This window comes from Anopheles bellator, chromosome 1 (genome assembly GCF_943735745.2).
Source record: "Anopheles bellator chromosome 1, idAnoBellAS_SP24_06.2, whole genome shotgun sequence".
In the NCBI taxonomy this organism is placed as follows: domain Eukaryota; kingdom Metazoa; phylum Arthropoda; class Insecta; order Diptera; family Culicidae; genus Anopheles; species Anopheles bellator.
The window spans coordinates 40495176-40522538 of record NC_071285.1 but is presented as its reverse complement, the minus strand read 5'-3'; the positions used below and the strand labels follow the sequence as shown (position 1 = coordinate 40522538).

Below are 27363 nucleotides of genomic sequence, written 5' to 3'. Positions count from 1 at the left end.
GAATGATTTTTGCATTGCGGAGGATTAATAAGCGAAACCGAGGCGGCGTCTTAGTGGAACCGAAACTACAACAACAGAAATGCGTTCCGTGCGCCACATCCTGTTGCCTATCCTGGTGCATCCTGTTGCACATGCTGCATAAAGTGCACGTGATGGTCGCTCAAAAATCGATCTGCCGCGGAAGACGAGAAAGGGGCAAATTGTTGCGCCCCCCCCACTGTTGGCCGCCGGAGACATTTTTGAGCCATCGCCAACTCCATGCGATACGCCTTGTTGCACTAGGACCGGCTTCTGTTTTTGTGATACCGGAAGTTTGCCCCGGATAGGCAGATAACCGGGGCTAAACCGGACCACCGTACATCATGATTCTGTCGGCACCTATCCCAGTTTGGCACCGTTCCATCCATCGACCGACCGATGCTTGTGGATATTCCTGGACCAGTTTTTTTGTTGTTGAACGCTTGAGCTTTAGCAGGATCCCGTTGCTGTAGCTTGTTGCGCTTGGGAATTCCTGGTCGCACTATGCAATCAAATTAACATCCACTTAGTGACACCGGGCGACTGGGATTTGTGGCCCCGGTACCGGTGCAGATTTGTTTTGTGCTTTGTGCAAACTGCGTACCCTGCAAATGTTGGTCAGTCGCTGCGGTTTGGCAGCCGGCCAGAAACGATAACAGTTGTCGGCCGATTGGCCGAACTTTTGGAAGCTCTTGCCTGGGTGTTAATTGGTGTTTTCCTGCACCCGCGCGCCGTTTGGCACGATTTGCGATCGATCTAATGAGATGCCCTCTAATGGCCCTCTCGCCACTTGCGTCAGGTGTCAGCGGTTTCTGGAGTTTGACACCAGACCGCCGAGGAGCCGCAGGGAGATTTATGCAACATAAGTCTCGCCGAGGACCCACCGAGGAGGGTTGGCGTGAGTTGAGCTGAAGTGTGATAAATGCGCTGGCGCTGGCCATAATTTATGCAACCGCGTATTGCGTTCACAGCCAGATTCGTTGGCAGACTTTCAAGCCGATCATTTTACCGTCTGCAGACTCGTCGTGGTCGTAAAGTATGGAATTGCGGTTATGATTTAACCGTTTGTCCCGATGGTTGTTGTGGGGTTGCCAGAGTGCGTTTCTATAACCGAGCCATAAAGCTAACCACCGGTGTCGGGATGCTTGGGATGAGAAAATGCTGTCTTTTATTTCGAGAACTTCATTTTATTATGAGCGCATAATAAGCGTTTGTTGAAAAAGCAAACTATTCCCCGTTCAGTAAGGCTTCTGGCCTCTCTCCGGAGGCTTGTTTCACCTAGATCACAACGCACTGCCCCAGGTGTGATCGTAAACGCCGAAATGTTGGCCGTTGGCGGGTAACGAAAATCGCAGCATCGCGTGTCACACGCGTTTCTTTCGCTTTTCTTGCGTTGCCCCAGATTTTCCGGAGGCAGTTGGGCTTGTTTCGTCTCTGGCCTCCGGTCGAGATAGTTCCCAGCGACCGAGCACTTGTCGGAGGGAATGTTCTTGCCGGCGTACGAATGCGGTTATACTAATTTGATTCACAAATTGGACAAACCGAATGAATTGGACAAGGTTGCCGCATTGCCGGAGTTTGGGTTTTTGTTTTCCTCTCACACTGGCCACTTTTGCGGGGTATCCAGACGAACGCATTGCGTTGCTCATGCTGTCACAGCCGTAGCATATTTTTCCGGCCCTTCAAAGGTGTTACTCATACCGCCATTCATTTTTTGTGATACGATTTAAAATATGTCTTGGCAAAATTGTTTTTTAAATAATAAAATAAACAGTTAAGCACAGCAAAAATGAATAGATATTGTTGACGAATAATGTACGGTTGGGTTAAGCGTTTGAAAAACGTCCTTGGGGAGTTCGAACTTAAAAACTCCGGCCGAGGATCCTGTGGGCGGCCGATCGAATGCTCTGCCACCAAATCTTGAATCTTAAATAATGGAGTCACTTCTTATCGACCCGATGACGCACGGTGCGTAAGCTTTTTTGGATTTGCAGCCGCGGGTCGTATTTCTGACCGCCTCCAAAATAAATTATTCTGCCAATCGGAGGCGTTATCATTTATTCAAAGAACAGTATCTTTCAGGATTCACACATTTTGTTGTGCATTTTAGTGTTCAGCTTGCAAGCTAAATTTAGAGAATTATCGCAACCGCATGACGTGGCGGCAATGTTGGAGCATCAAGATGAGACAGCTGGCCGGAACTGGATCTGTGTGCTCGATTCTGCCCTCAGCATCCACAACCTTCGGATCATCGAAGCAGCAAGAAAGGGAGAGAGAGAGTGGTCGGTCGTTAACAAACGCCCTCACGCGGGGCCACAGGGCTTGGGGACACCCTCGGAGCGCGCCGACCGCGTACTTTCATATAACCTTCGCGTATAAACGCTCCCATTGTTCTAATATTGATCTAAATTCCTCCCGCTGGCGGTTGAGTTTGCTGTTTACTCCCCGTAGTTTATTTTTTATTTATTTCAAGTGCGGCGCGACGCACGAGAACAAGCAAATAGATGCCCGGGGATTGCGGCGGCTATCTGATCCGCCCTATCTCGCTTTTACAAACGCATTAAATGTAATCAGCAGCCGCAGCACGATGGTCGACATTACTGTAAGGGCCCAGAAGCCAGGCGCTCAATGCAAACAACCCCGGCCGACCGGTCCGCCGCCACCGAAACAATCGTTCCGATCCATCCTAGCGGCCCGGGCGATGCTTTTTCTTCGCACGCAGCTGTTTTGCTCGATGCATCGATGATTTGATGATGCGTTCCGTTGCTCCCAGTCCGTTCCAATTATGTCGCTAATCAATGCTTGCGGTTCCAATATTGAAACCATGTGATAGGCTTCAAACTAGGACGCCAGCCTACGTCGGGTTATTAGAGCCACTAGCTGTTTGAACAGTGGCGGTAAGGGTCTTGACACGTTCCAAAAGAAAATACGACCTAATTTTTTATTTTAATATTGGGTCTAAATTGGTTTCAGCTGACGGGGAATTATCGGCTACCGAACGAGAATCGTAATCATCTGGCGCAACGCGTACGACTATGCTCTTCCGTGCTGGACCGGAAAATGGGCCCGTTTAGCGCCGATAGGGGATGGAAGTAAAAAAATCACAACACAGAGACCTCCCCCAGGCTAACGCATGCCACGCTGAGGTGTTTGTTGTGGAACAATTGGTTCCCGTTTGATCCAGACGGGGAAAGTGCGGGGAAATTGTGGAATGTCGTTCCCCTGATTGACCAGCCGGGGGCCGCACCAGCACAAGTGGCATGTGACACAATCGTTTAAGTTGTTGCACCCCCAACAAAGGGGGGCGAAAAGTGTGCAGTGTTCTAGGCTCCGTTTGTTTTTATTTGAATTTATATAAAAATTTATTTGAACCTGCAGTTAATTTTATGTTAGCCGAGCTCCGAAACGGCGCCAACCGTGAGCCACACTGTGCGCACTGTTTGGCGGGTATCCTGTGACGGTGTCCTGTTGCCACCGCTGGCCCGCGTTTCGCTCCCACGCTGTCCGGCACGAGCGGCGATGTTATTTTTCATCTTCTCCCCATCAATGCTGCTCTGTCGGTGTTTTTCCGGTGAATTGCCGTTTTTCCAGTGCAAAAGACAGTGTTTCTCTGTGTGTGTGTCCGTTCGCACACAGAACAGGATCGCCCTCCCCGAAACATGTCAGACGGCAAACGGTGTGTTCGCGCGCGTGTGTGTGTTTGCTTTGGGCATGCGCCCGCTGACCACCTCTCGGGGCAGAGCAGCGGAAAATCTTCGAGCTGAGAAAATTCCACTTTTCCCGGAGTGCCAAAATCGTCTCCCAGAGAGAGAGAGAGAGAGAGAGAGAGAGAGCGAGCGGTGGCGCGATGGGGAGATTATCAGAGTTGAACGAACGAACGTGAGCGAGGTCGTCTTGTGAATGGACCCCGTGAGTCACGAAATTTTTACCCTTTTTTTTTCCAGCAGTCCACGGCATGCCGCCGAGAGGCTCCTTTGGCAAACGAGAGCGGCACAATGCTGCTGCTCTTTGCAACTAGGAAAATTAGGAAAATTGTAAGGAAATCTTAAGCTTAAATGATGTTGAATGTCCCCAAAAAGACCCCGTTTTAGCTACAGTAGGACCATTGAAGCGGCTATTAAATGAAACATACGGTGAAGCGGATTGAGAGAGAGAGAGAGATGGACGGGGAGAGAGAGCCTTATTTATGAGGGGCGACGCCTGGCGAAGGGACATTTGTTGAATGGTGGAAAACAACCCAATCTTCCCGCGGATCACAAGGGCGCAATCAGTCGCTGGCCAGCACACTGTGTCCGGTGCGGGTGATGGGATGAATTAGCAATTTTCATCTAGGTGTGGTGCGCACACCGAAACAACTGCTTTCCATCGAAGGAAGCGTGGAAAATCTAGTAAATTTGAATAGAGAGAGAGAGAGAGTGCGAGCAACATTAGAAGAGGTGCTCTTTCTCTCGCGCTCTGAGGTTTTGTAGAAATCGCTGGAGAGCGAGAGAGAGCTAGTTAGAACGGAAACCGGGTGCTCCAGCATCTCCCGATCGATTTCCATGCGCGCAAAATGAGCCTCTCTCTCGCGCGCGCGGTGGGGCTGAGAGAGAGAGAGAGGAGAACGCACCTCGGTGTTGCTGCTGCTCGGGTTAATGAGCGCCCCCCAGTGGTTGTTGAGCGCAGCAGCGAATGGTATCGAATTTTTCCTCCACAGCAGGCCCTGGGCGGTGAGCTTTTCTTCACACAACCAAAGGGCGGCTCCAGGAGGTGCGTTTGATTTGCGTGTGCGTCTGTGCGCCCGGTGTGCGCGTCTGTGGTTGCTGCGTTCGTTGCGTTGCGTCTGTGGCTGCTGTGAGTTGTGTGAGCGGTTGAAGTGTAAATTTCGCCTCGGAAAATTCCCACAGGCCATCCAGGATGTACCGAGCCAGCAGCAGCAGCAGCAAGTGGTGAAAATTAGCAAAAGGTGTGTCCTTGTTGCGCGACGGACAGAAACAAGAAGCTGCTAGTGTCTCTGTGTTTGAGCGGGAGAGAGAGAGAGAGTTCCTCTGGAGACGAGCGTGCGTGCGTGCGTGCAGTAGCACACCCAGTGGGTGGTGGAACCCGTTTCAAACGGCCCCAGTAACAGCAGCAGCTTCACTATCGCGGCTGAGCGCGTGTGCGTGCGCGTGTGACTGGTGAAAATTTTGCACAAATCAATCACGACGGCCACGGCCCAGAGCACCACCCCAGACACAAGGAGCCGTTAACGGATTACGGGAGTTTTCGCCCGTCGTGCAGTTTTTCCTCTCTCGTGCGGAACAAATCGGCAACAAAAATTGACACACACCAAAAGGCAGGCGGGCAACACCTTGTTTTACTTGCGTTCCTTTTTTCCTATCGCTCTCGCTCGCTCTCTCTCTCACTCCCCAGTCTGTCTCGGTCCGTCGTACAGCGTCTCCGTTCAACATTGTTGTGCGTGCATGTGTATTGGCGACGAACGTATTTTTCATCGCTGGCGGGTCTGTGCTTCGTGCTTCGGAGTTTTCCACGCGGCCCGTGCGTGCGTGCGTGCATTCTTCTCGCGTTCGTGACGAGTGTTACCAATACACGCTTCGCTCGCCCTTCTCCATGCTGCTGCTGATCTCGTTTCTGTGATTCGGGTTCGGAAGGGAATTTTCCACTTTCTGGCGGGATTCACAGTTTTCCCTTCGAAACCGTGCTCCATCAACAAACGGGGATTGTGGGGTTGTACAGGGCAACAGCGTGACACACTGAATATGGGGGTCACGACGTGGGCCGAAACGCCACACATTCACCGTGAAGCATGGCCAAATATCTGTGCGGGATCTGTTGAAGTGTAGTGGAATGGCAACAATTTAGTAAACGCCTTACACGAAGTGCTTCGTTTAGCTGGCGCTCCAGCTGTTCCGGATCTACCTCCACTTGCTTTTTGGACAAATCAACCTCTAGTAGTGTGGTGTACCCAGCATAATTAATGTGTGTTGAATTTTACTTTCTGAACGGATTACTTCAAAGTGACAAATGGGAAGCCTCCAGAGAAATGACGTAGAAAGATCCGCCCAAACATCCCTCGGTTTCGTGCCACGCTGCTTCGTGGGGTTCGTGTGCGAATTCTCTTGCGTGTGCGTTTTCGTGCACACTTCAGGCTTTGGGGTGCGATTCGATTACTACTGGCCGGGGTCAAACCCTCCACTGGACGTCGTGTGCGTGAACCCGAACCGGATGTAGTAAACTCACGCAATTGCCGTTGGATGGAGAAAAAACAATTGAAACATTCGTTAAATGTTTCACGTGTGTGTTGGTATCTGTGTGTCACGGTGGTCACCAGGGATTGACATCGCTATGGTCCTTTTTGGAATCGCCATGACCGAGTCCGTTACTATCGGCGCTCCATCTCGCAACATCTCGTGTCCGTTGACCATAGCGCCCCACCGTTCCAGAAGCTGTCTATCGATTTTCTAGTGCATCTCGCTCTTCCATCCAGTTTCTTTCACTCAATCTCTTGCTCTGTTTCGCTCTCGTTCTCTCCCACGAGCTGCTGTCCCCGTCCGCATCCGGATCCGGTGTCGGATCTCATTCGTGTGGCCTTGTGCTCGAGTGAACAGGAGCGATAGAGAGAGAGAGAGAGGGAGAGGGAGAGCGAGCGAGAAGCGGAAGTTTAGTCGAAAGATGTGCTAGTTCATCCAGCAGCCCCTTCCGGTAGCTTGTGGCGATGACTTTGGATGACTGGGACCCTTTTTTCCCACAAGCCAAAACACCGGACATACTGTCGAGTTCCATGATAATATAAATGGAAAAGAAATATATGCATCCTTTGAGTGACAAGGAACACTTTGTCTCGAGTCACGCTCTGGACAGCGCTAGAGAGTATCGACCCAAATGCAAAATTAAATTTACAATAAAAAAGTGGAATACTGGAATACTGGAATGCCCGTAGTGGTCAGTCCCACCCAGCTGAGGCCGTAACACGGTGCTACAATTTTGACCCTCTTCGACATCACATGAGGATGAGGTGCATCCGGCCCCCAATATACACACCCTGGTTATTGGCAATCTGGTTTAAACACTCGTGTAATTCCGGCCGGTCATCTGTTGCTGCCCATCACCCGTTGGCAGCCAACTGGCCATGTGGTGCCACACAAAACCCTGGTGGGCCGCTGTGGAACCGGAACTGTGGGAAACGTGAGGAGAAGTTTCGGTTCTCCGTCCCGCATGGAACATTGTTGCACCTTTGCCAGGATTTAATTTCATTTATTGTCGACGGCGCGTGTCGGAATCTGGTGCTTAAGGTGTTCGCTGCAGCGTTTGCAACAATGTTTCGTCGTCCGGTTCGGTGTTCCGTTCCCGGCGCAAGCTCTTGTTTAGATATTTTTGACAGTGCTCCCAATGTTTGTTTTCTGGTCAAATTGATATACGAAGAGATGCAAAATGCAGGTGTTGTGCGCCTTCGATTGGGGTTCCAGGGAGGATATCTGATGGCAGTCTAATTCGCAGTGCCGGCAAAACAGTGGCTGAATTTTGTATAAACAGGCCAACAAGGAACGTATCTTGTGGCCAAAAAATGGAATAGCAAAAGAAAAGGCGTCTCGTAACTTTGCCAAAAGATATTTTATGAAGCCCCCCCAAAAACCAGGACGACTACAAAAAGGCGACTAAGCTGCGTAACGATGTGGCAAGGGCATCGTTTGGAACGGATGCGGGTCGTTCAGCGAGTCAACATCACCGCGACCGACCGGTTGCCCGTATCCGGTTGTCCGATCTTTGAAGCGGCCAATCGGTCCCGAAACCGCTTGTCCCGGTCGACGCAGAAAGTCGTTACGGTTCCGTTACGGGGATCTGTGGAAAAACGGGGCAATAAAACCGTTATCGGCAACGTTGCAGTGCCGTGGTGGTGGTAGTGGTGCCATAAAAAAATAAGTCCACAACACACAGAGTCACGGAGAGCCAGAGAGAACCAGATAGAGAGAGAGAGCACATTGGGTTGCAATTCACGGTACTGCACGATACTGCGTGTTTGTGTGCGTTGATTTTCGTGCTACTTGAAACGAGAAAAAAGGAGCCAAATCCTCTCGGGTGCTCTGATACTGGCCACGATGTAATGAGATAAACTGGCAACAGTTTGCGTGTATTTACGCTTGTATTCGGGCACTGATACGGAAGCTACACCAGGGTACCGAACTTTCACTTCTCCCGTGGAGTCTGCGACTAATGGCACTGCAGAGGACCCCGTACTTTGATGTCCTTCCTTCTCTCTCTCTCTCTATCCCCCTCTCACTATGCAACTTTGATTTTTTTTAAAGAAATTGAAGTCCACCCGAAGTTGTGACTCTCACTTTTGTGGCCAGTTATTTTCCACACCGATAGGGCAAGGCTTTCTTCGCTGGTCGTCCTTTTCTTGATTTCTGCCGTTCCGCTGTAAAGCTCACACAATCTCGGGGAGGCTGCATCCTCCCCACCACCTCCTGCGGCCGGCGGGGGCTTCTCGTACCCTCAAGGTCAAGCGGAGGGAAAGCGTACCGCGTTTTCCGATCCCGTTGCCAGGCGTAGCGACATCGCCAGGTTTGCGCAAATAAAACTAACGAACAGACGCGCGGAGCATGTTTTTATGCTCTCGGATTGTTTGTCATTCGTGTGCGCGCGTGTGTGTGCAGCGAAATCCGTAGAAGGATCCGGTCTTGTTCCGGACCGAAAGGGAAAGCGTTGCTAGGCGTACCTTTTCGTGTTTCGTGTTGGCTTTTGTAAGGTAATCTCCCTTTGGTTTTAGGTAGCAAGACCCCCTAAAGAGCATAAGAATGGTGCGTCTTGATGAGCTCCAAGATTAAGGACGAATCCTTTGGCAGCCTTATTTACTCAACGTGCGCCTCGGGTGAAGCGGTAGGCCGGGTCGTAAACCCTGAACAGTGTCACCGGCCACCAAGCGTCTCCATCGGACGGCCAGCGAGTCCTTTGGGAGGCAACTGACTAATTGGGTTTCAATTATTTAGTGAGCTGGCTGTTGCTGGGTTGGGTATTAATTGAAGTCCGTACAATTGAGTGCTCGGATAAATTTATGAGTGGATCGCCACAGAACAGGAATCTACGTTCACCGTCTATCACCGTGGAGTCTGTGGCAGATAGTTTAGTTGTTAAACCAACCGAATGTCACTACTACTACTCAAGGCACACTCGGCAAACCGAATTGGCGACAACCCAGAATCGACCTCCTCATTACTCGCACGCACTATGAGTGTGTAGAGGGGAAAAAAAAACAGACCAAACCAAAGACCAAAGACTAGCTAGGCTGGCGGCGGCCACCTGATTCCCATTTGACCCACAAAGCGGTAAGCCGCAACGCACTATTAATATCCTCGAACCCGATCGATACGACCAGTCGGGCCCAGGGAGACACAGAGTGAGAGAGCCAGGTCTGTGAGGTTTGATTGGTTGGTTGGCCAGTGAATAAATTCTGCGTCGTGTCGCTGTCGTTGATTAAAGGATGCCCAAGTGGATGGTTTATTAAACTGTGGGTCTTTAATGGCATCGATTGACTGCGACAGCACTGCAGAAGTCAAGTCCACCGGAGTGTTGAAGTATTTGGCACAAAGGATCGCTGAGTACATTGTGGCCACCCGGTACCGTTCCGAGTCTCACCGAAGAAGGATTGTCCGGGCTCCAACTTCCGGGGGCTACCTATCATCGGATCGCGTTTATCATTCATCACGAACGGGTCTCGTCACGAATACGAACCCACCCATCCAGAGAGCCCGGAACCCGGGGAAGGACACCTGGAAAAAGCACCGTAGAAATTGGCTACAGAGGGTGGCGTGGAAATCCTTGCTGAAAATTGCAACGATCATGCGCAGTGGACGGCGCGCTATTCCGGGCCCTTACTGTCAGTATCGCACCCGGTGACCCTTTCCGGAGCTCGGACTTCGTGAGTGAGCAGTGCGGGTGCTCCACTCGGTGAGCTCCAGGAGGTTTTCGGGTTGTTGTTGGTTGTGTTGTGAAGGGGGTAGCAGATTATCTTGTTGCGCGCCGATCCATAGGCCGAATCGTCCTGAATGATTCGGAACAGCAGAAGCGGACGGAGCAGGACGTAGAAGCGAAGTAAGGGAGGGTTAAGGGTTTTCGACTTTGTTGCCAAGTTTTGTAGGTCATGTTCAAACCGGTGGCCCGAAGGTGGTGCTCTAATTCCGGGTGATGGAGTTTTTGGGGTGAACTTTCTGTGAGTCAAGAAGCCGCACCGTGCCAGGACCAGGTTTACACGTTCGAAGTGTCACGAACTCGCCAAAGAAATCAAGAACCCCGTAATCTGTGGGTCCGGTCGAGTCGCATAAAACATTCAAACCGTGGAAAGCCGATTAATGGTTCGGTCTGGTTCGTGACTAGTCAAAGTTCAAGCCGCGGAACCTCTGGTGTCCCTCTGTTTCGATCGATTGTTACCGGCAACCTTTCCTGGCCGGCGGAGTGTTTTGACAGAACAAGAAGCCCAACGATTGGCGGCGTTGCGTGTTGCGTTTTTCTGAGGAACATTTTTGCCAAACAACGGTCTCGGAGCGGACCAAAGTGTGGAGACCATCACACAAGGCACAAGTGGAGTGGAAGGAATCCGTAAGGAATCCGTATGTTTTTTTCAGTCCATCATCATCCGGTCCCGAATCGGCCGAGTCGCACTTGAGATAAAAGCATCGGAACACTCTACCCACGACGGGAGCGATAATACATCATTCATTATTGGCAAGCAGCTGGGATGGGATGTATTAATCGATTAATACGCTTGGGATTGAGAAAGCATCCTGTCCTGTTCACCGGGTGTGCTGTTATTCTTTGGGTCTTCGTGAACGAAATAAAATGATGGACAGTAAAGTGTGTGTGTTGTGAATTCCTCGCTCGTTGCTTTTGGCGGGTCAAACCGGATGTCGACAAGCGAGGGAGCGCTAATAAAATGATAAACTTGGGGTCGCTTTACGACTTGAGTGCGGCATCGCCACCCTTCCGGACAGGGACAATAAAAGTGTTGTCCTCAGAAGTGTGCTTCGTCGTGGGATTTAATCCCCCCTGTTCCACATCGTTTTTATTTCATTTCGATACTGATCCGTGCGTATTCTTCGTGTAGCAAGTGGTAGTCCCGGATCGGGTGGAGAAGTTAGTGCAAGTGTGTATGCGTGTGGCCTAGCCACGTAAGGAGAGTGCCGAAAGAAGGATCCCACCCGGTGGAAAAGTTTATTGAATGGTTCGGAAGCAGCATAAACAGTGAACAGCACCCGAAGCCGAAGGCAAAAACCGGGCCAAAAGCGGGCCAAGTGTGAGCAAAAACCGGAAGCGAAACTCCGACACTCCGTCTAGCCGCCGTGTCTGTCGTCCGTGCCGCATCTATTTCCAACCAAAGCTGTGATTTCGGCCAAACCGTTTGGCCGAACCGAGAAAACCTTCAAAACGTTCTGCACGGAAGCGATACGCATTATGGGGTGCGCACAGTCGGCTGAGGAGCGAGCGGCCGCCGCTAGGAGCCGCCTGATCGAGCGTAATCTCAAGGAGGACGGCATCCAGGCGGCGAAGGACATCAAACTGTTACTGCTCGGTAAGGACGACGGATCGCACCCGAAGAATCGATCAGCAACGCGTTGATCGGCATTCAGTTTCCCTCCTGACTCCATTAAAACGAAGGTGGTTTAGGTGGCCGCAACCTGCACGAACGGCGAACGGAGCATCCGGCGCGGGCGGGCACTGATTCATCGATTATTACGAGCCGGCCACCCCTCGATCGATAGTCCGGGAGGACCGGGATACATTCAAGTGGCGGAACCGTGGTGGCACGGGATTTATAAACAGAGCGGCGAAAGAGGTTAGCTTGTTTCTAAATATAGCGCCTCCTGCCCGAGCATACTCTGGAGTCTGACGCTCGGCCGGCCCCGGACTGCTGGAGGATCTGCTGGCGATCGCGCGCTGTAAACACTTGCATTTTTTTGAAGTTCAGTCCACGGTGTGTTTTCTTTGAGCTCTGGCCCGTGGCATCGTGAAGCATTTTATCGAATTCAGTCACCAGCTAAAGGTAGCATCTCCAAATTGCGCGACCAGAGTCGGATACTCGACGCTAGAAGACGCTGGTGACACAGGGTCTGAGTTTGAAGTTTTGCACAGGGGAAACGGTTGCTTAAATATTTACTCCCACCGACTTCGGCGTCCGGGAACCGCGTTGCAAGTGCACCAAAGCCCCGGGGCGTTCTTCAATCGTCCACCCAACGGCCTTCCCAGGGCGTTATACAAACCACAACGGGATCGATCGGAATGACGTCAATCGGTCCGGACGAGGGTTAGGATGGTTATTTATTGTTGACTTAAAATTCGCAATCCCCACCACCGACGTGCGAGAGGCCAGAGCGGAAGTCCGTTAGCCTGGGGCTGGGGCAGTTGTTTCTGGGCGGCAACCTCTTTGGCAAAAGCGGCTCAGTGGCCACACTCTAGTTTTATTACGCACTTGCGGTGGCGATTTGAATATTTTTCAAATAAATTCACGATCCGGGTTGCGCTTTGACAGCATTCCCGGGGATATGCACCGGTGGGGCTAGTAAACACCAAACTATTTCAACAACATTCGATTCAACCTATTAAATGCGTTTTGATTGTCATTTTTTTAACACTACTTTACTGTTTCTCTCTTGCAGGCGCTGGCGAATCGGGAAAAAGTACAATCGTTAAACAAATGAAGTAAGTACAGATTCACTTTGTAGCTCGAAATATTCATTTTCTTTGTCCTGGCCCCGTGGTCTTTGTTTGAGAAAAGCCTTTCGACAAAAGAAATCTGTGCCCCGTTTAGTGCCCCCTTGACGTGCAAGGAAACGATTTATGGATAGTATTTTGAAACATATCCACACACCACACGTATCCGGTTTCAGCGGTTGGCTAATGTACGCGGTTTTGGTCCCTTCGCTCGGTCGACAAACCACAATGGAGGACCACTATGGAGACGGTAGCAAGCAGAAAAAAAAAAACGGCACACGTGAATATAATTTACACGCGATCTACTCTCGCGTACGTACTATGTACTTTCCCGATGTCTCCTACTCACGCGAAAAGGTGTCCTGGAACGGAACCCTGCCGGAACGGGTCGCGTGCCCTGCCGACGGGCTCCCCTAAACGATGTCGCCCGCAGGACGAGGGGTTTCCGGGTGGAAAAAATAAATTAATAAACTATAACTTCAGTGGCGGCTCCAGCAAGGCGCTGTTGCGGCCATGCTTCTTGTGCTCCCTTTTATGCACCGCCACCACCACTGTTAGCCCCCAAAAATCCCAAACTCCCCTTCGGTTGTTGACATCGGAAGCCCACACCCAAACACCGTTTTCCACCCACTGGTTTTTCGTGTTGGTTTACGGCCACTTCCGGGTTTCCCGGCCCCTGCCGGGGGCCAAAACATAATGCATTTAACGCTGGCAAGCAGGATTCTTTGTACGCGGTCTCTGCGGTCCCGGTCGTTGTTATAGTTTTTCTTTAACCGATTCTTCCTTAAGTGATCCGAGCCTTCCAACTATCGACGTGGCAGAAAGAAACAGGGAAACCGGAGCGAAGCGGGGGGGACTAGTCTTTGTTTGCAAATGGGTTTAGCTGTTAGCAAACTTGAACCCGGCACCACCATCGAGTCAGCGAGAGAGATACGATGTCCTAGTTCTCCACCAACAATGGCCCACCGATCCGAGGCTCTGACAGCCCCGCTCCCTGCGCTGTCGGAGCGCCGTGCTGAATGTCCTTTTCAGTCTTCTAGAACATTGTTTAGCCGGCGGTTTTGTTCCCATTTTTTCGAAACGCTCAATTTTCGCTCCGCTCCCGAAGGGCACTCATTGTGTAAGCGTGTCCTGCGCGCCCTCTTTGTGCTGGGCATGGATGGGCAAAGCGGTTCAAAACTGCATAACGGTCGCTCGGCGATGGACGGGCTGCCACCGTTCGTGACACATCCTCAAGCAAGCCGCACTTACGCACCACTTTCCCCTCTCTTTCTTTGCAGAATTATTCACGAAAGTGGCTTCACGTCAGAGGACTTCAAACAGTATAGGCCAGTAGTGTACAGCAACACGATACAATCACTAGTTGCGATACTGCGAGCGATGCCCAACCTGAGCATTGCGTTCGGTAATAACGAGCGGGAGGTAAGTTATTGCGGGGGAGGGGGACCCCAGGAACCTAGACCGATGAAGACTGCAACGCCACTGTGTCTGTGGAAAATCTGACACCGTCAAGCTCAGTCCGATTGCGAAGCATGTAAAACCCATTCACGCTTTGGTTATTTTCGCCAACGGAGGTCAGGTCGACCCGGTTGGGTTTGTGGTTTGACGGTCGGATGACGGTTCCTCTACGGTGTGGAACAGGTTGGCGTGCGGTTTAGCCTTTTAAACCGGTAGCGAGCGTATTGGGTTTCCGGGTCCGGGGCTCCGGTTACATATTTTCAAAATCCACACCACACTGGCCAAGGGGTGGCAGGCGGTCTCGGTCGGGTCCACGCGTGCACTGAAACATTGTCTGTCACTGGGCTGTGTAAATGATCTCGGAATCTTCACCTTTTTTTTTCTATTTCTTCCATTTCCCCACAGTGTGACGCAAAGATGGTGTTCGATGTGGTGCAGCGGATGCACGACACAGAACCGTTCTCGGAGGATCTGCTATTAGCGATGAAGAGGCTGTGGTCGGACACCGGTGTGCAGGAGTGCTTCTGCCGTAGCAACGAGTACCAGCTGAACGATTCCGCAAAATAGTGAGTGTTCGCCGTTGGGTGAAACTACAATCCCCGAAACCATGCTAATTGAGTCCGCTATCAACCGGTGTGCCGTAAAGGGGTTCCCTGCCATTCTGCGGCAGGATGTCCGGCCTGGCGGCCCGTTGGTGCAAAACACACTCTCCAGCCACGTATTTCCAGCTGTTCCACCACTCTGGGCACGCTTATCTTAATTTATTCAACAATTTACTCGTATGTACATAAGTTTAGTGTCGTTTTTGCCCCTAGCTGCTCCGCTCCATGAGCTTGAATTTCAGCGGCTTGTCCGGAATGTAGGTTGGGTTCACCTTGTACGTTAGGTTCTCGTAGTTGTACTCCACCTGGTACCGGCGGAAGAGCTGCAAGCAAAACGGAGGGTGGCCGATGATAAATAACGCCTGCAATTAGGCAACCCGCACGACACACCGAGGTCGGTCACGTACCTTCGAGAGTAGGATCTGCAGCTCGCACTCGGCAAACCGTCGCCCGATGCAGGTCCGTCGGCCGTACCCGAACGGGAGGCTCACGTACGGGTGGATCTTTTGGCCGGCGTGCGGACACCCGGAGTGCTCCTTCAGCTCGCCCCGCTTCAGCCACCGCTCCGGCACGAACCGGTCCGGCTCGGCGAAATACTTTTCCAGGTTCGACACGACCAAATGCGGAAAGATGACGTGTGTCTGGTGGAATAGTGCGTTCGGTGTTACTCTAATGCCACCGGTCACGGATGGGTCACGGGATCTCGGGACTTACCCCTTTCGGAATGTGGTATCCTTCGATGACGGCATCGGTCTGCAGGCTGCGCCCATTGCCAATCACCACCGGGTACATGCTGCGGAGAAAGAGCGGACAATGGTCGGTCAGTCGCCGAGGACATTCGGCAAACTAATGCCCCGGCTTACCGTAACGTTTCCTTAATGCAGGCTCTCAGATATGGCATGGTTTCCAGCATGGAGATGGTAAACTTTGTGTCCGGCGTCGGCATGCTGCGCTTGATTTCGTTGAACAGAATCTCCTGCTTGTCCGGGTTCTGGCTGAGCTGGTAGATCGTCGAGGTGGCCGCCACCGAGGTCTGCGCAAAAAGAGGATCGGTCGGGTCGGGCAAGGATTAGTGCGACTGTCGCTAGCCTCCTAGCCTCCGCGCGGCACTCACCGTGTCGACGCCAACCATGATCAAATCGAGCGCAAGGACTGCCGCAATCTTTGGGTTGTTGGTCTTCTGAAGGATACGCTCCACCAGCGAGATGCACTCCTCGCTCTTCTGCTCCGTGCTGCTGTTCATCTTCTCCATCGCAATGTTGATGTGCCGCATGCACAGCCTTTACGGGGTCATGAGAGAGAGAACAACATGTTAAATGCCAGCGACCGCCGAGAAAAGGCTTTCGAAATTGCCGACAACACAAAACCTACTCTCGGAACGTGTCCAGTGCGGCGAGGTAGTTTTTGTAGGCGCTCGTCTCGTAGATACGCCACACCGGCATCCGCAGCTCGACTTCGGCCACGGTCCAGAAAAAGGTGTTGATGGAATTGATAATGCGCTTCGATTCATCGTTGCCATCCTTCGAAACGCACCCCAAACGCGTATCGAGCGCTACCCGACCGATCGCTAGAAACGGACGACGAGCCGTTAAAAATCAATCCCAGGATTGCTGGACCCATTTCCCGGGGTGGGCGGGAAAACCAAAGTACTCACATTCGAGGGCCCACTTGTACAGCTCGTGCAGAAAATCCCCGGGCAGCTCATCGTTCTCGTCGCGCATCTCTTGAACCCTGCGGGAAGAATATTGAAAGCAACAAGTCGATTAGAAAACTTTGCCGAATGCACTCTCAGCTTCATTGACGTCACGAATCGTAAAGGTTTTTCGAAAACCCTGTGCAATTGGCAACTTTTGCAACGGTTGAATTTAAATTCCTATCCCAAAAACCACCGAAAAAACCGGTTTTAATCGAGCTCGGCCGCTTGGTTTGACGGTCACGGCAGATAGAAACTCTCGCCGCTCGCCGAGGCGATGTTTGGCCTCGGTTAGTCGCCACCGACCAGTGTGTGGTAATGACGCACATCACTACACCTACTGGGTTGGGTTTTCTAACTGGCTCTCGGAAGGGTCGGAATAAATGTTAATTCAGTGAAATGTGTGACCACCGCCGTCACGCTACCCCGAAAAGCAGTAAAGTAGCTGACATTCATCTCAAGTACGTAGCATCGGTTGGCCTCCACATGGACCCCTTTTGGGGTGCTTTCATTCCCATAGTCAAAGGCCTACCTGTCCATGAAGTCGCTGGAGATTTCGTCGAGCGGGGCGATATACTTCTTCGCCGTCGAGGGCTGCAGCATCACCTGTTGGACTTGTGCCCGGAAGGCGTCCCACTTTTCACCGTGCCTATCGGATGGGAATGAATGAGTTACCATACGCTACGGTCAGCTATCGTTCCGCGAAACAGTTCGCTACTTACACCCCAATCAGTCCCATATTGTCACCGAAGAAATCCTTCCGCAGTTTCGATTTGTAGTTGCGCAGTGAGGGCATTGCCGGTCGGTGCGGTTGCACTTCCTCCTTCTTGAACGTGTCTCTGATGAGGTCGGCGTCAAACACGAACAGCAAATCCGGATGGCCGATCAGCCCGTTTACCTTCGCGATGCGCCCGTACTGGCGGTGCAGGTCCTGCATTACCTTGTCCAGATCTTCGATTTTGTACTGACCTGAATGAGGCAGAGAGGAAGAGAGAGATTAGAAATCACGCGGACTCGGACAGTGTGAAAGAGTAAGCAGTTTTAGCAGGTGGGGCGGTTCAAAGATGTCACGCAAGTTTCACTCACATCTTCCTCGGCAAAGTTGAAGTATTTAATTTGCCCAAGTATTTACCGCGTCTGCGCGCACTGCCAAGCGATCTCAAGCGAGCGACGGCTGAAAGCATCTCGAGCGGTCAGCCATGAAACGAAAAGTAAGTCCGAAGTCCGTCACTGGAACCTTCCCGGGCCTACAGGTGTTTTCGGTGGATTTATGTTACCACTTCCGGAACGAGAACCGACCAGTAATCAGTCTTCTTCCTCCGGCATACTTCTCAAGATCGTAAAAAGACCCACACAGGTTGTGGGCGGTTTCGGGACCACTCCCGACCACGCTACATGTGCCGCCTCGCGTGCCAGTCGGGAATTGTTCACGCGGCGGCCGCGGCTGACACTTGAGAAGGAGTGCGCGCGCCGGAGCTAGTTATCATTCGCCCGGCATCACGCTAATTAATGCGTGTTTGTGGTCGCAACCACTGGAGCTGGCAACCCGCCGCGGTTTCGATGACACCTGGGGCTTCGGTGCCGGTTGGTCGGTTCGAGACTCGAGGGGACGAGAGGCGATGACAGCGAAAAAAATGTCACCTACCCGCTAGGAACTCCAGGCACGAACTCCTTCCAGTGCCGCCCCCCGGGATGGCCATTTGGCGTTCACGAAGATTCCCAACTCGCGTGCCACGTGGTGACAGGCAGCAAAACGTGCCGATTGTTTTCGCCATTGATATCTGTCATCAATGAGTATTGTGTTTGAGGCATGTGCCCTGTTTATGGTTGCTTTCTTGCCCATGACTAGGCGGAGTGGCCGACAAAGGATGTTGCCACCGGGGTCCCGGAATGGCCCATTGTTGCAGGGTGCCGGCGAAGAGCTATAATTAGGAAGAGGATTCCATTTTTTAACCACCGTGTGACTTGGCGTTTTCACTTCGGCACAGTAAATCTGAATTGAGTTCGGGCATCCTGGACGAATCCTTGGCCGCCGCTGTTCGGGAATCCAGGCTCTAAGTGCCACAGGGTAAGGTAAGGTCAGATTAGCAGTAAAAAGAGCCAACCATGTGTTAACCATTTACACGCATTAGTGTCAGGGTTTAGTACGCTGCTGATAGCCCTGGACACACCTTAAGCCTCACCGCCCTGAATGTGCTCCGCGGGCCAGAATGGTTCCACTTCGGGTGGTGGCCGTTTGTTTGTTCACCGTCGTAACGACGGAGGATAATTGTGATTGGTGGTGACACTATCCCCGGAATGGGATATGTGTGTAGGTACTTGTCGTTTGCTTTTAGCGTTAGATTGGCCACCTTTGTCTGTTACGATCCTAGCTTCTCAGCCCGGCTTCAGACACACCCCATCAAGATGAGCTAAGAACTCCGAGCTAAGAACATTTGTGTCTCGCAAACAGCGCTTTCTTCGACTGAACGGGCTGTCGTGTGAATTTGACAGATCCGTTTGAAATTCCAGGTCGCGTTGCTAACCAAACAGCAGCTTTTTGCGGCAAAAAACTATTGACCGATTAATTGGAAGTGTAATCTTTGGAATGTATTAGGTGTGTGAATTTATTCTTGCCGTTTTACAATAGATAACATTACTCACTAAATGTAACAAAGATTTTTTTGTGAAATATGTGTTTTATAGCTACTATCATTACGCATCTAACGCAGTATAGCTTTTTTTGTTAAAATTAAAAAAAAACATATCTTTTAAGCATTTGAACATGTCAAGTTTTGTTCCTAGCAGAGTGTTTTTGCGAGAAGTACTTTTCAATTACTACTTGCACGGCAGAAAAAGGGGGTTCTTTGTACGGAATCGTTACTGCTGATGAAAAGGGGAGTTATTACAAGAATCTTCAACCTAAAAAAGCCTGGATACAGCTTGTTGAACCATGTCCACCGCGAAATATTCACTGCGCAACGGTTAAGCTGTGCATATGGTGGGATATGAAAGGTGTGGTGCACTTTGAGCTTTTAACACCTAATGAAATGATTGATGGACAATCCCATCGACAACAATTAATGCATTTGAAGCAAAGCTTTGGCCATAAAACGACCAGAATGGTATAAAAAGAACTTCCCAGAACTTCCTGAAAGATGCCAGAAAGTAGTAGCTAACGACGGACAACTCTTTGATCAAGGAAATCAAGAATTTATTCACACAACTAATACTATGGACTATCACTAATAAGATGGATGCTCCGGTTATGCAAAGCATACAAAATGGCGAGGATATTAAAGAGTATTGGCAGTTTTCAAGCAGCATTTAATCACTCTGCGATTCCATACGGCAGCGAGTCCAACCAACCAAATCTCACCACGTGGTGATCTTTGGCAGTTGTTTTAACTGCTAGAGACCTTTCCGCCTCACGATGGTGCCGATTGTGTGCCATTGGACCAAACCCCAAATGATGGATCCAAGGGTCGGCCAGTGGCGTCGATTACGTGCAGCGCACCGGTTTCTTTTCGATTTCTTTCTGTTGCCCAAATCTTCCCGGCTCGGCTCACGGGAGCTTCTCGACCCATTTTGTCCTGTGTTTGATCAACACGCTGTGACCTTCGACCCCGGCACGCGGCACCGTTGTGAGATCTGTTACGTTGGCACCGGGACAGTGGCCAGTCACAGCCGGTCCACTCCTTGCTGGAAGAGTTGTAGCTCTCGCACTCACTGAGCAAACCGTGTCATTGGAACGCACGTTGCTCCCGCGTTACATGATCCGCACACACAATTGTGCCTGGTTCGGAGATCGCAAGACACACCGCCGTACATGGTGAAGAAATTCGGCGTCCGGGGTCCGGGAAAACGTGTCAACGAAGATGGCAGGACTCCACAGCCGCCGTGTGTTTGAACAAAAAAAAAATTTGTCACAAATTATGTAAACCCGTGCTTCCCACTGTGCCTAGTGCCCGAAAGCCTAGAGCGTCATGCGTCGGTCCTGTTTTTTTTCGCTGCTATGGATCCCTTCCTCTTCCGACCACATTTCGTGGAATGTTGAAATCAGCCGTGGCCATGTTTGCGAAACGCGCGCGCGCGCCCGACTCGGACTTTTTGGGTCGGGCATGAATTGCCACGGGCCACGGTCACGGGGGGCACGAACCATTACTTTATGAGGCACCGCTTCCGAATTGCCACGAACGCGCATGATGTATGTATGATGTCGGGGCCATCGGAGTCATCGGAGCCCCAGGTTTGCCATGCACCGTGTCACAACTGTAATCAATCTTTCCGAATTGAACTTGTCCGGGGGGGCTTTTTTGCTTCATTTTTTGACGCGCAATTAATTTGCCGACATGACAGCCGGTTGGTCGATTGTGGTCGGTTTTCTTGTTGTCCGACCTGCGACAAGGAGAGAGTGTCCATTAAAGGCGTAATGTTTCGGACCCCAAAATGGACCACTTTGCAGTCTGTTAGTGTGAACGTGTAACCACTCCTTTCTGCTGCTGACCAAGAGCGACCTGGGCCATTGTTGACCTGGGCCATGGTTTCTGAAACGCGCCGACACGTGGATTACCTAACGTTGGAGTTGGAAGGAAACGTCCATTTTTGTGATGTGTTGTTGTGTAACACCGGCCTCAGAATGTGAAATAGTCAATCAAGAGGCCGAGGTCACAGGACATCAACTGTCCTGTGAAACCCAGTTCCCTGCCTGACGAGGTCCGTGGGCCGACTGCACTGCCCCGTGTGGGGAGCCTCGAAACCGTGGCTTTTATCGAACACGCCAACGCCGGGGCCCTGCAACCACCTGAACGGTGCGAAGCTACAATAATGGATGTAATAACATCGACTGTAAAATGGCCCCACTTGACGTTACGCGAAGCGAATTTCCATATGGTACGCCACACGCGGGCGTAGCATAATTTTTCGTTACATGAATCCGAATCGAATCGAAAAGGGGGTGTTATGATCTAATTTGGACTGCTGCTTCGCCGTTCGAAACAATTACGACCCCACACACAGCAGACCGGCGCCCACCATTTTTCCGTCGGCCAGGCCGCCAGGCGGTGGGCCGAGTTTTCCGCCCTGTTTCTGCATCGTTTCGTGTGCCGCCCGACGGCGGCGGTGGTGGCGGTGTTTCCTTCCCCGGGGGACTTGCTCGTAGACTTGCTGGCGTCAGCGATAGAGGGCACCTTTCACTCACGCTCAGCTCCATTCCACGGATGTTACCTAAATCCCCAGCCGGCCCAGGCGATCGAGCTCCGGAATGAGAATGTCACCGCCCCCCCAACGAATGACGTCCGGGAACGTCCGTATTCGGCCGTGACCTTCGGAATCGAGAAAACATGTTTTTGAGATCGCTGATTCAATGGCAAAAACGGCTCCCATGTGGGAGCCGATTTTATGAGCGGCCGTTTCGCCGATCGTGCGACGTTCCCGTCGGAAGCAGACTGTGTAGAATCCCTCCAGAGAAGGTCGTTCTGAGTGTGAGGCTCAGGCTCTTTTTATTTGCCCAATTAACGGATTGATTTGCGTGTGTGCGATTCACCCGCCACTTACCGATGATCGGTGCGAAGCGCCAGGAGTTGCCGATCAGTGGCAGTCCCTTCGGACCCGGCACATCGATGTATGGGCGGGCATGCGGATACTGTCCACTGAGGGCCGTCGGGGCGGGATGTCGCAGCTGCTGCTGCTGAATCGTGGGCTCGAGGACGGCGGTCCCGGTTGCTGCCGCCGCGTCAACGTTCAGAGCCGAGGAAAAGGCGGATCTCTTCAGTAAAGAGTTTGCTATTCTCTGCCCAACCATGTTTGCTGTTCGGCACACACTGAGGCGGATCTGTCTGTGAAGAGAGGAATGCAAAGTTGAGGAAATTACAAAACCACGGGAGACGTGTACTGCTGCTAAAGTTAAAGCCACCAACTTGTCTTAATCCACCGAAATACTTCTGCCACTGACCTTCACGGTGTGCAATGACCACACGGCTCACCCATCGAGCCAAGTTCATGGAACCGGTTTAAGATTATCATTTTTTACTGTCGTTGCTACTTTTAGTTTCACTCCCTGACAAATGGAGTCCCGGAGTACGGCGGGTGACAGTTGCCAGCCGGAGGGGATCCAGAATTTTGGGACGCTATGGAAAGTTTTGCCCAAAAAGTTGCCTCGCACCATCTGGTACTGCAAGAAGACATCCTCGCGGAGGGTAGGGATAACTACGGATGATGGATGGTCCATCTTACGACGGCCATTACGCAATGGTCATCAACCTTCAGAACAGAGTTTCGGAGAGTGGAGATTTGGCCCGAAAGTTGCCTGCCAATACTGGGTTCGTTAGTATTCTATCGATACCGGGCTTTCTGGCCGGTTTCGCCACTATCCCTCGCCTTTTCGCTGTAGCCTTCCCACGAGCTACGAGGCTATGAGGTAATCGTGACGTGAGGCTCAGTGAAAGAAGATCTCGTTTCGGTTTCAGTCACCGCTCCGCAGTGGACTGTCGCGAGCGGAGAGGCTGCTCAACATCATCGTTTGCCTAATGCAAATGAGTGGACCAGCAAAAGGAGGCACCGGACCGGATGGTTTGCGAGCGGTGGGAGATTGCGCCTTTTTTCTCGTCCCCTCGCTCGCGTAAAGCAATCAAGAAACTCTACGCATTTTTACGCCCAAGTTCCGAAGGTCCGCCGGGCCGGGCATATGGCTTTTCGATTGAAGATGGATCGGTGCCATCGTTTGGGGCGCGAACCTACCGACGGACCACGTGGTCGGTGGGGAATTTGAGGGGGGCCCAAGATTCGGTTTCCGTTCGATCAGAGAGTATCGAAACCCTCACGCCTCAGAGAAACCGACCTCGAGGAGCATACCTTTCACGCAGTCGTTGACTCATGTGAGGGCCACGAAAATCGTTTCAAAAACTCAAACCGCGGGATGGGACATCAGCTGGGAGTGGCCTACAGGTGACCCTACGGCGACTCTAAGCTCGACTTCATGGTCAAACGGACAGCACGGGCAAACAGACCAGTGGTGCAAACAAATCCGACCGCCGAGGCACCACCAGAACACGCTCTTGGCGGAGCCGACTAGAAAGGAGTCTGGGTTGGCCGGTTTCCAGTTCCCCGAGCGAAGGGCACACACGGCGAGACAAACGGTTTGCTTTTGGCGAGGCAATATAAAGTGCCAATGGGGGGGAGGCCGTCGGTTGGTTGACATTTCTCAAGACACTGGGCTCCACTGTTTCGAAGGGGCCGAGATCCAAGTTCTGCTGGCTGGCGGTACTCTGGCCAAGTGTTGCGTGTTCTTTGCGTTTAATTGAGTTTATCATAGCTCTTCGAAAACAAAGCTCGTCCAAGAGGCGTAAATGGGTTTTTGATTCATTTTCGTCCAGCCTACCAGCCACCCGACACAGCTGTCCGTGTCCTCGCGTTTTTCCGCGAACTTTAATGAGCTGAGGCGCAGTTGGTTGATTGGATTTTGGTTTGTGGCGGGATTTTAGAGAAGGTAGCTAGCTTGCAGGAAAAAATATCCTCGCTCGGTAATTAACGCCGCGGAGTAATTAGCAAACAGACGGCCGTATCGTGTGGTTGATAAACAACTTGCGTTGGGCTTTGGGATTGAATTGCGAAGACAAGCAGCGGATGGAGAAAAAATGGCCCATATTCTTAAAAACTCCATTCACCCAACCCCCAAGCAACTCTCACTCGAGCACGCATTTTTTGGGCCGCACCCGACCGACCGTTTTTTAAAACGTCCATTTCTCCGACGACAAACAAATTGACAGAAACGCACAGCGCCACGGAAACCTGTGGCCGGCCCAAGGGAAGGTGAAAGTGTGCGCTGTCGAGATGTGCGGGATTCGGGACGCGTTTCTTCGGAAGGCGCTTGCGACGCTGGCCCCAAAAGGGCCCCACATGTTTTGGGCTCCGTGGCTCCCACCCGATGAACAATGTGAAAATATTGGGGGTCGGATTCCACTCGTGTCAACTTGCTGGACCAAAACTCCTGGGGGATAACTCGTTCGCAGCTGCCAGTAAATACCCTCGACTCGATAAGCCAAGCCGAAGCAGAGATGAAGGCTTATAAGGCTTATGGCGCAGTGGCCGAGCAACAAGTCCACCAAGTTGTTTTGCACAAAAATGCAAAAGGCGGATTGCCCGACATAACCCAGGTACGCTGGCGTAATGTCGTTTTGTTTGAAGTACCTCGTTTTTTATTAGCCATCGCGGCCAGAGCCGCCCCCTTTTGATTGCATCGTTGCATAGGCACACGTCAGCATACAGCCACAGCCATTTGTTTGTCTTGTGCCATTTTTAGCATTAAACCGTGAGTCGAACTCGCGTCTAAGCGCACACGGCGAGTCGGCCAGATCAACTAATCAACCTAGACCTCGACCTGTCACCGGCGGGAACTGGTTTCGGATCGGAACGGATTGTCTAAGATCATGAGCCCCAGCCAGAGAACCCAGCGGCCCAACAATCCATCAACCGGTCGGGCTGAACCTTCGACAGTTAGTCTGCCCCGTGGCTTCATGTTGCGTAACGCGGCCAACCACCAGTCGGCGGCGCGTTCCACAATTTCACTTTCCGCCTAACCCACTCGCACTTTCGTTGCTGGTGTTGGCGGGAGGCCGGAAAAAGGGCTTGGCGTGTTAATAGTTTGCCCGTGTGTGCGAGCGCTTCTTTCGCATAGCACCTTCTTCGTTTCTGGACGGCCGGCGCGAAAATGAGCGTGAGTCGGTGAAGGTCTCGTCGGTTGCGAAACGATCCGAAGAGCGGCACATCCTGCGATGGTGCCGTTTCCGGACAAAACAGGTGGCCCCTTAACAGTTCCTAGCGCTCCTGGGAGCCAAAATTAGCTTATCAAACTTGACTTTGCGGTCCTTCGCCTATGCACGAAACAAACACCGCGGCATGTTGAATAGTATTTCGATAGGCTCCGTTTTGGGTTCAATTTAAATTTGTGTCCATCTCGAATGCCGTTTTTGAGCTGGAAATTTGCAAATTAATGCTGGCGACCGTGACTTGCCCGTCGGAACGATTATTGAACCAGAGGCGAAACTAAAGATAGTCAATTTCACACTCCAAAGCGCAGCCTCGACAACAACAATGGGCCCTGGGTTGTAATCAAATCGCGCATCAACCTTATACCGATCGTCACCCGTTCCGGCGGCCTGCCAACTGATTGGACTTACTTCCTTATTTTGAGAGCACACCCGCGTGTGCACACACACGAACACAAGCACGCACACACACACACGAGTGATCACCAAAATATGATCAAATCCGGTCGTAAAGAGAAAACCGTAGGAAAAGGCACGGCCTGGCGTAGTAGGGAAAAGGATGTGAATTGGTCGTGCAAACACGTCACGGCACCACGGATGGTACACACCTAGCTCGAGACGATCACATTCACTGATTCACCAATATACTCTCACTTTCAAGATCACTTGTGGCTCTCTATCTCGGCATCGAGGGCCTTTAAGCGCACCCTTTTCGCACCTTTGGCCGCGGGACGAGGACTACGACTCAGTTGTTAGCACGTTTCACGTTCGATCGCAAACTAGTATCGATCGATCGTTTCCCACTCGACACTTGCGGCGTAAACACGAAGCAGACGATCACTTTAGCAACTGCAGCACCGATGGAAACTAGCCCCAAACACAAATAGAACCCTGCACGACTGTAGCTGTTTTGAAAAAAGGGCCCAAGAACGAACCGAGGACTTGGTAGCTAAAATCGCGCTCTCTACTATCTGCGAACCGCTCGCTCCGAAGCGCCGATCGTAATTGAAACCCAACGACGTCGTGACGACGGTTTCTTCACGTCCATAACGGCCGTCGTCTTCGTGGGGCCGCTCCGTGGCGGCCGAGGGAGGTGGTTTGGTTTCTCACGCAGCATATGCTGAGCATTGCGCGAAACCGACTCGCGGCCAGCAGCATGATCGCGCCTTGGTGGTGGGGAACACCGACCGACGATCACCGGCTGTGCCGCGATCTTGGGTAGCAGCTGTTTGGCACGGATTACTGAACTAAGGCGAAGGCGAAAAGTGGTCTGTCCGATGGGAGAGAGACATCTGCATTAAATTATCTCAATATCTGATAGCTGCGAAACCTTGCGACAGACCCCAGACGGAATCGAAGAATAGAATACAATTTAGTGACCGGTTTGTGGCGGGACACTCGTTTGATGGTCCCAGAGTCTAGCTAAAACCAGAACGCGGACATCGATTCGCCAGACGTGATTTTGGGGCCTACGGAGATTAGAATCCGAGATCGATCTTCCTGTTTTTACTGTCTGTAATTTTTAAGGACACCCGGAATGGAGCGATGGGCCGCATTTATTATCTTCGTTTTTTTTTCAGCAGTCATTTTTCGTTGATTTTTGGAACTTTTCTCTTTTACTTCCTGCTTCTTCGGCATCGAATTCGGTGTCGGCGTTAAATGTCAAAAGAAAGAAGAATTTTTTCTAGGTTTCTGGGGAGAGAATTTACATATTTAATTCGCTTTCGGTTGTCCTTGAACTTGGCCCGTGGACTTGGCCGTAAATTAAAAGTATACATCTCACGTGGCCAGGTGTGCGGATCCTAAATGTGAAACGTCTTCCCAGGAAGAGGAACCGAGTCTGCGCCCAATCTAGAATGTAACATTCGCGTAGGCTGCTGTCATGAAAGTAGATAACATCACCTTCGCTTTCGGTGAACAAAAGCTGCCCCAAACACTCCAAAAGGCCGGAGAATTGTCTGGACGCGTGTGTTTTCGCCACTCTCGTTTCAAGTGCATCTTGACGCCTGCGAGTTGAAATGTGGCGCACAGTGCACGTTGCATAAAAACGATCGACCAAAATTCGCGTTATCGAAGTTATTACCAGCGGGTCCTTTGCTTTAGTGAAATCGCAACCAAATAAGGAAGGATGATATGGTCAATCTTGCAACTATTCTCGATAAGCCAA

The 27363-nt window shown here is 51.5% G+C and overlaps 2 protein-coding genes across 5 annotated transcripts in view; one reads left to right on the top strand and one right to left on the bottom strand.

Annotated features, from left to right (window-relative positions):
* Positions 1-27363, top strand: part of LOC131209654 (G protein alpha o subunit) — a 41953-nt gene that overhangs the window by 1198 nt on the left and 13392 nt on the right. Inside the window, exons 1-4 of one of the 2 annotated variants that reach the window (XM_058202777.1) lie at positions 11443-11560; positions 12645-12687; positions 13980-14121; positions 14563-14723. In XM_058202777.1, coding sequence (XP_058058760.1) covers positions 11443-11560; positions 12645-12687; positions 13980-14121; positions 14563-14723 — 464 coding nt within the window. Of the gene's footprint in view, positions 1-11442; positions 11561-12644; positions 12688-13979; positions 14122-14562; positions 14724-27363 lie in introns of those variants that run through there. The other variant, XM_058202769.1, reaches the window with a different exon arrangement.
* Positions 14900-26007, bottom strand: LOC131209629 (probable cytochrome P450 49a1). 3 transcript variants are annotated; one of them, XM_058202750.1, is made up of 11 exons: positions 25608-26007; positions 21988-22268; positions 17175-17421; positions 16985-17101; positions 16414-16490; positions 16131-16326; positions 15874-16039; positions 15623-15792; positions 15474-15552; positions 15167-15400; positions 14900-15082 (listed from the first exon to the last, which is right to left on the bottom strand). In XM_058202750.1, exons 2-11 carry the CDS (start codon positions 22232-22234, stop codon positions 14969-14971), a joined length of 1647 nt encoding a protein of 548 aa, XP_058058733.1. In that variant the 5' UTR covers positions 22235-22268; positions 25608-26007; the 3' UTR covers positions 14900-14968. The 3 variants fall into 3 exon arrangements, with proteins under 3 accessions (XP_058058733.1, XP_058058725.1, XP_058058740.1); XM_058202742.1 differs by having other exon boundaries at positions 25805-26007; XM_058202757.1 differs by lacking the exons at positions 21988-22268; positions 25608-26007 and adding an exon at positions 17539-17646.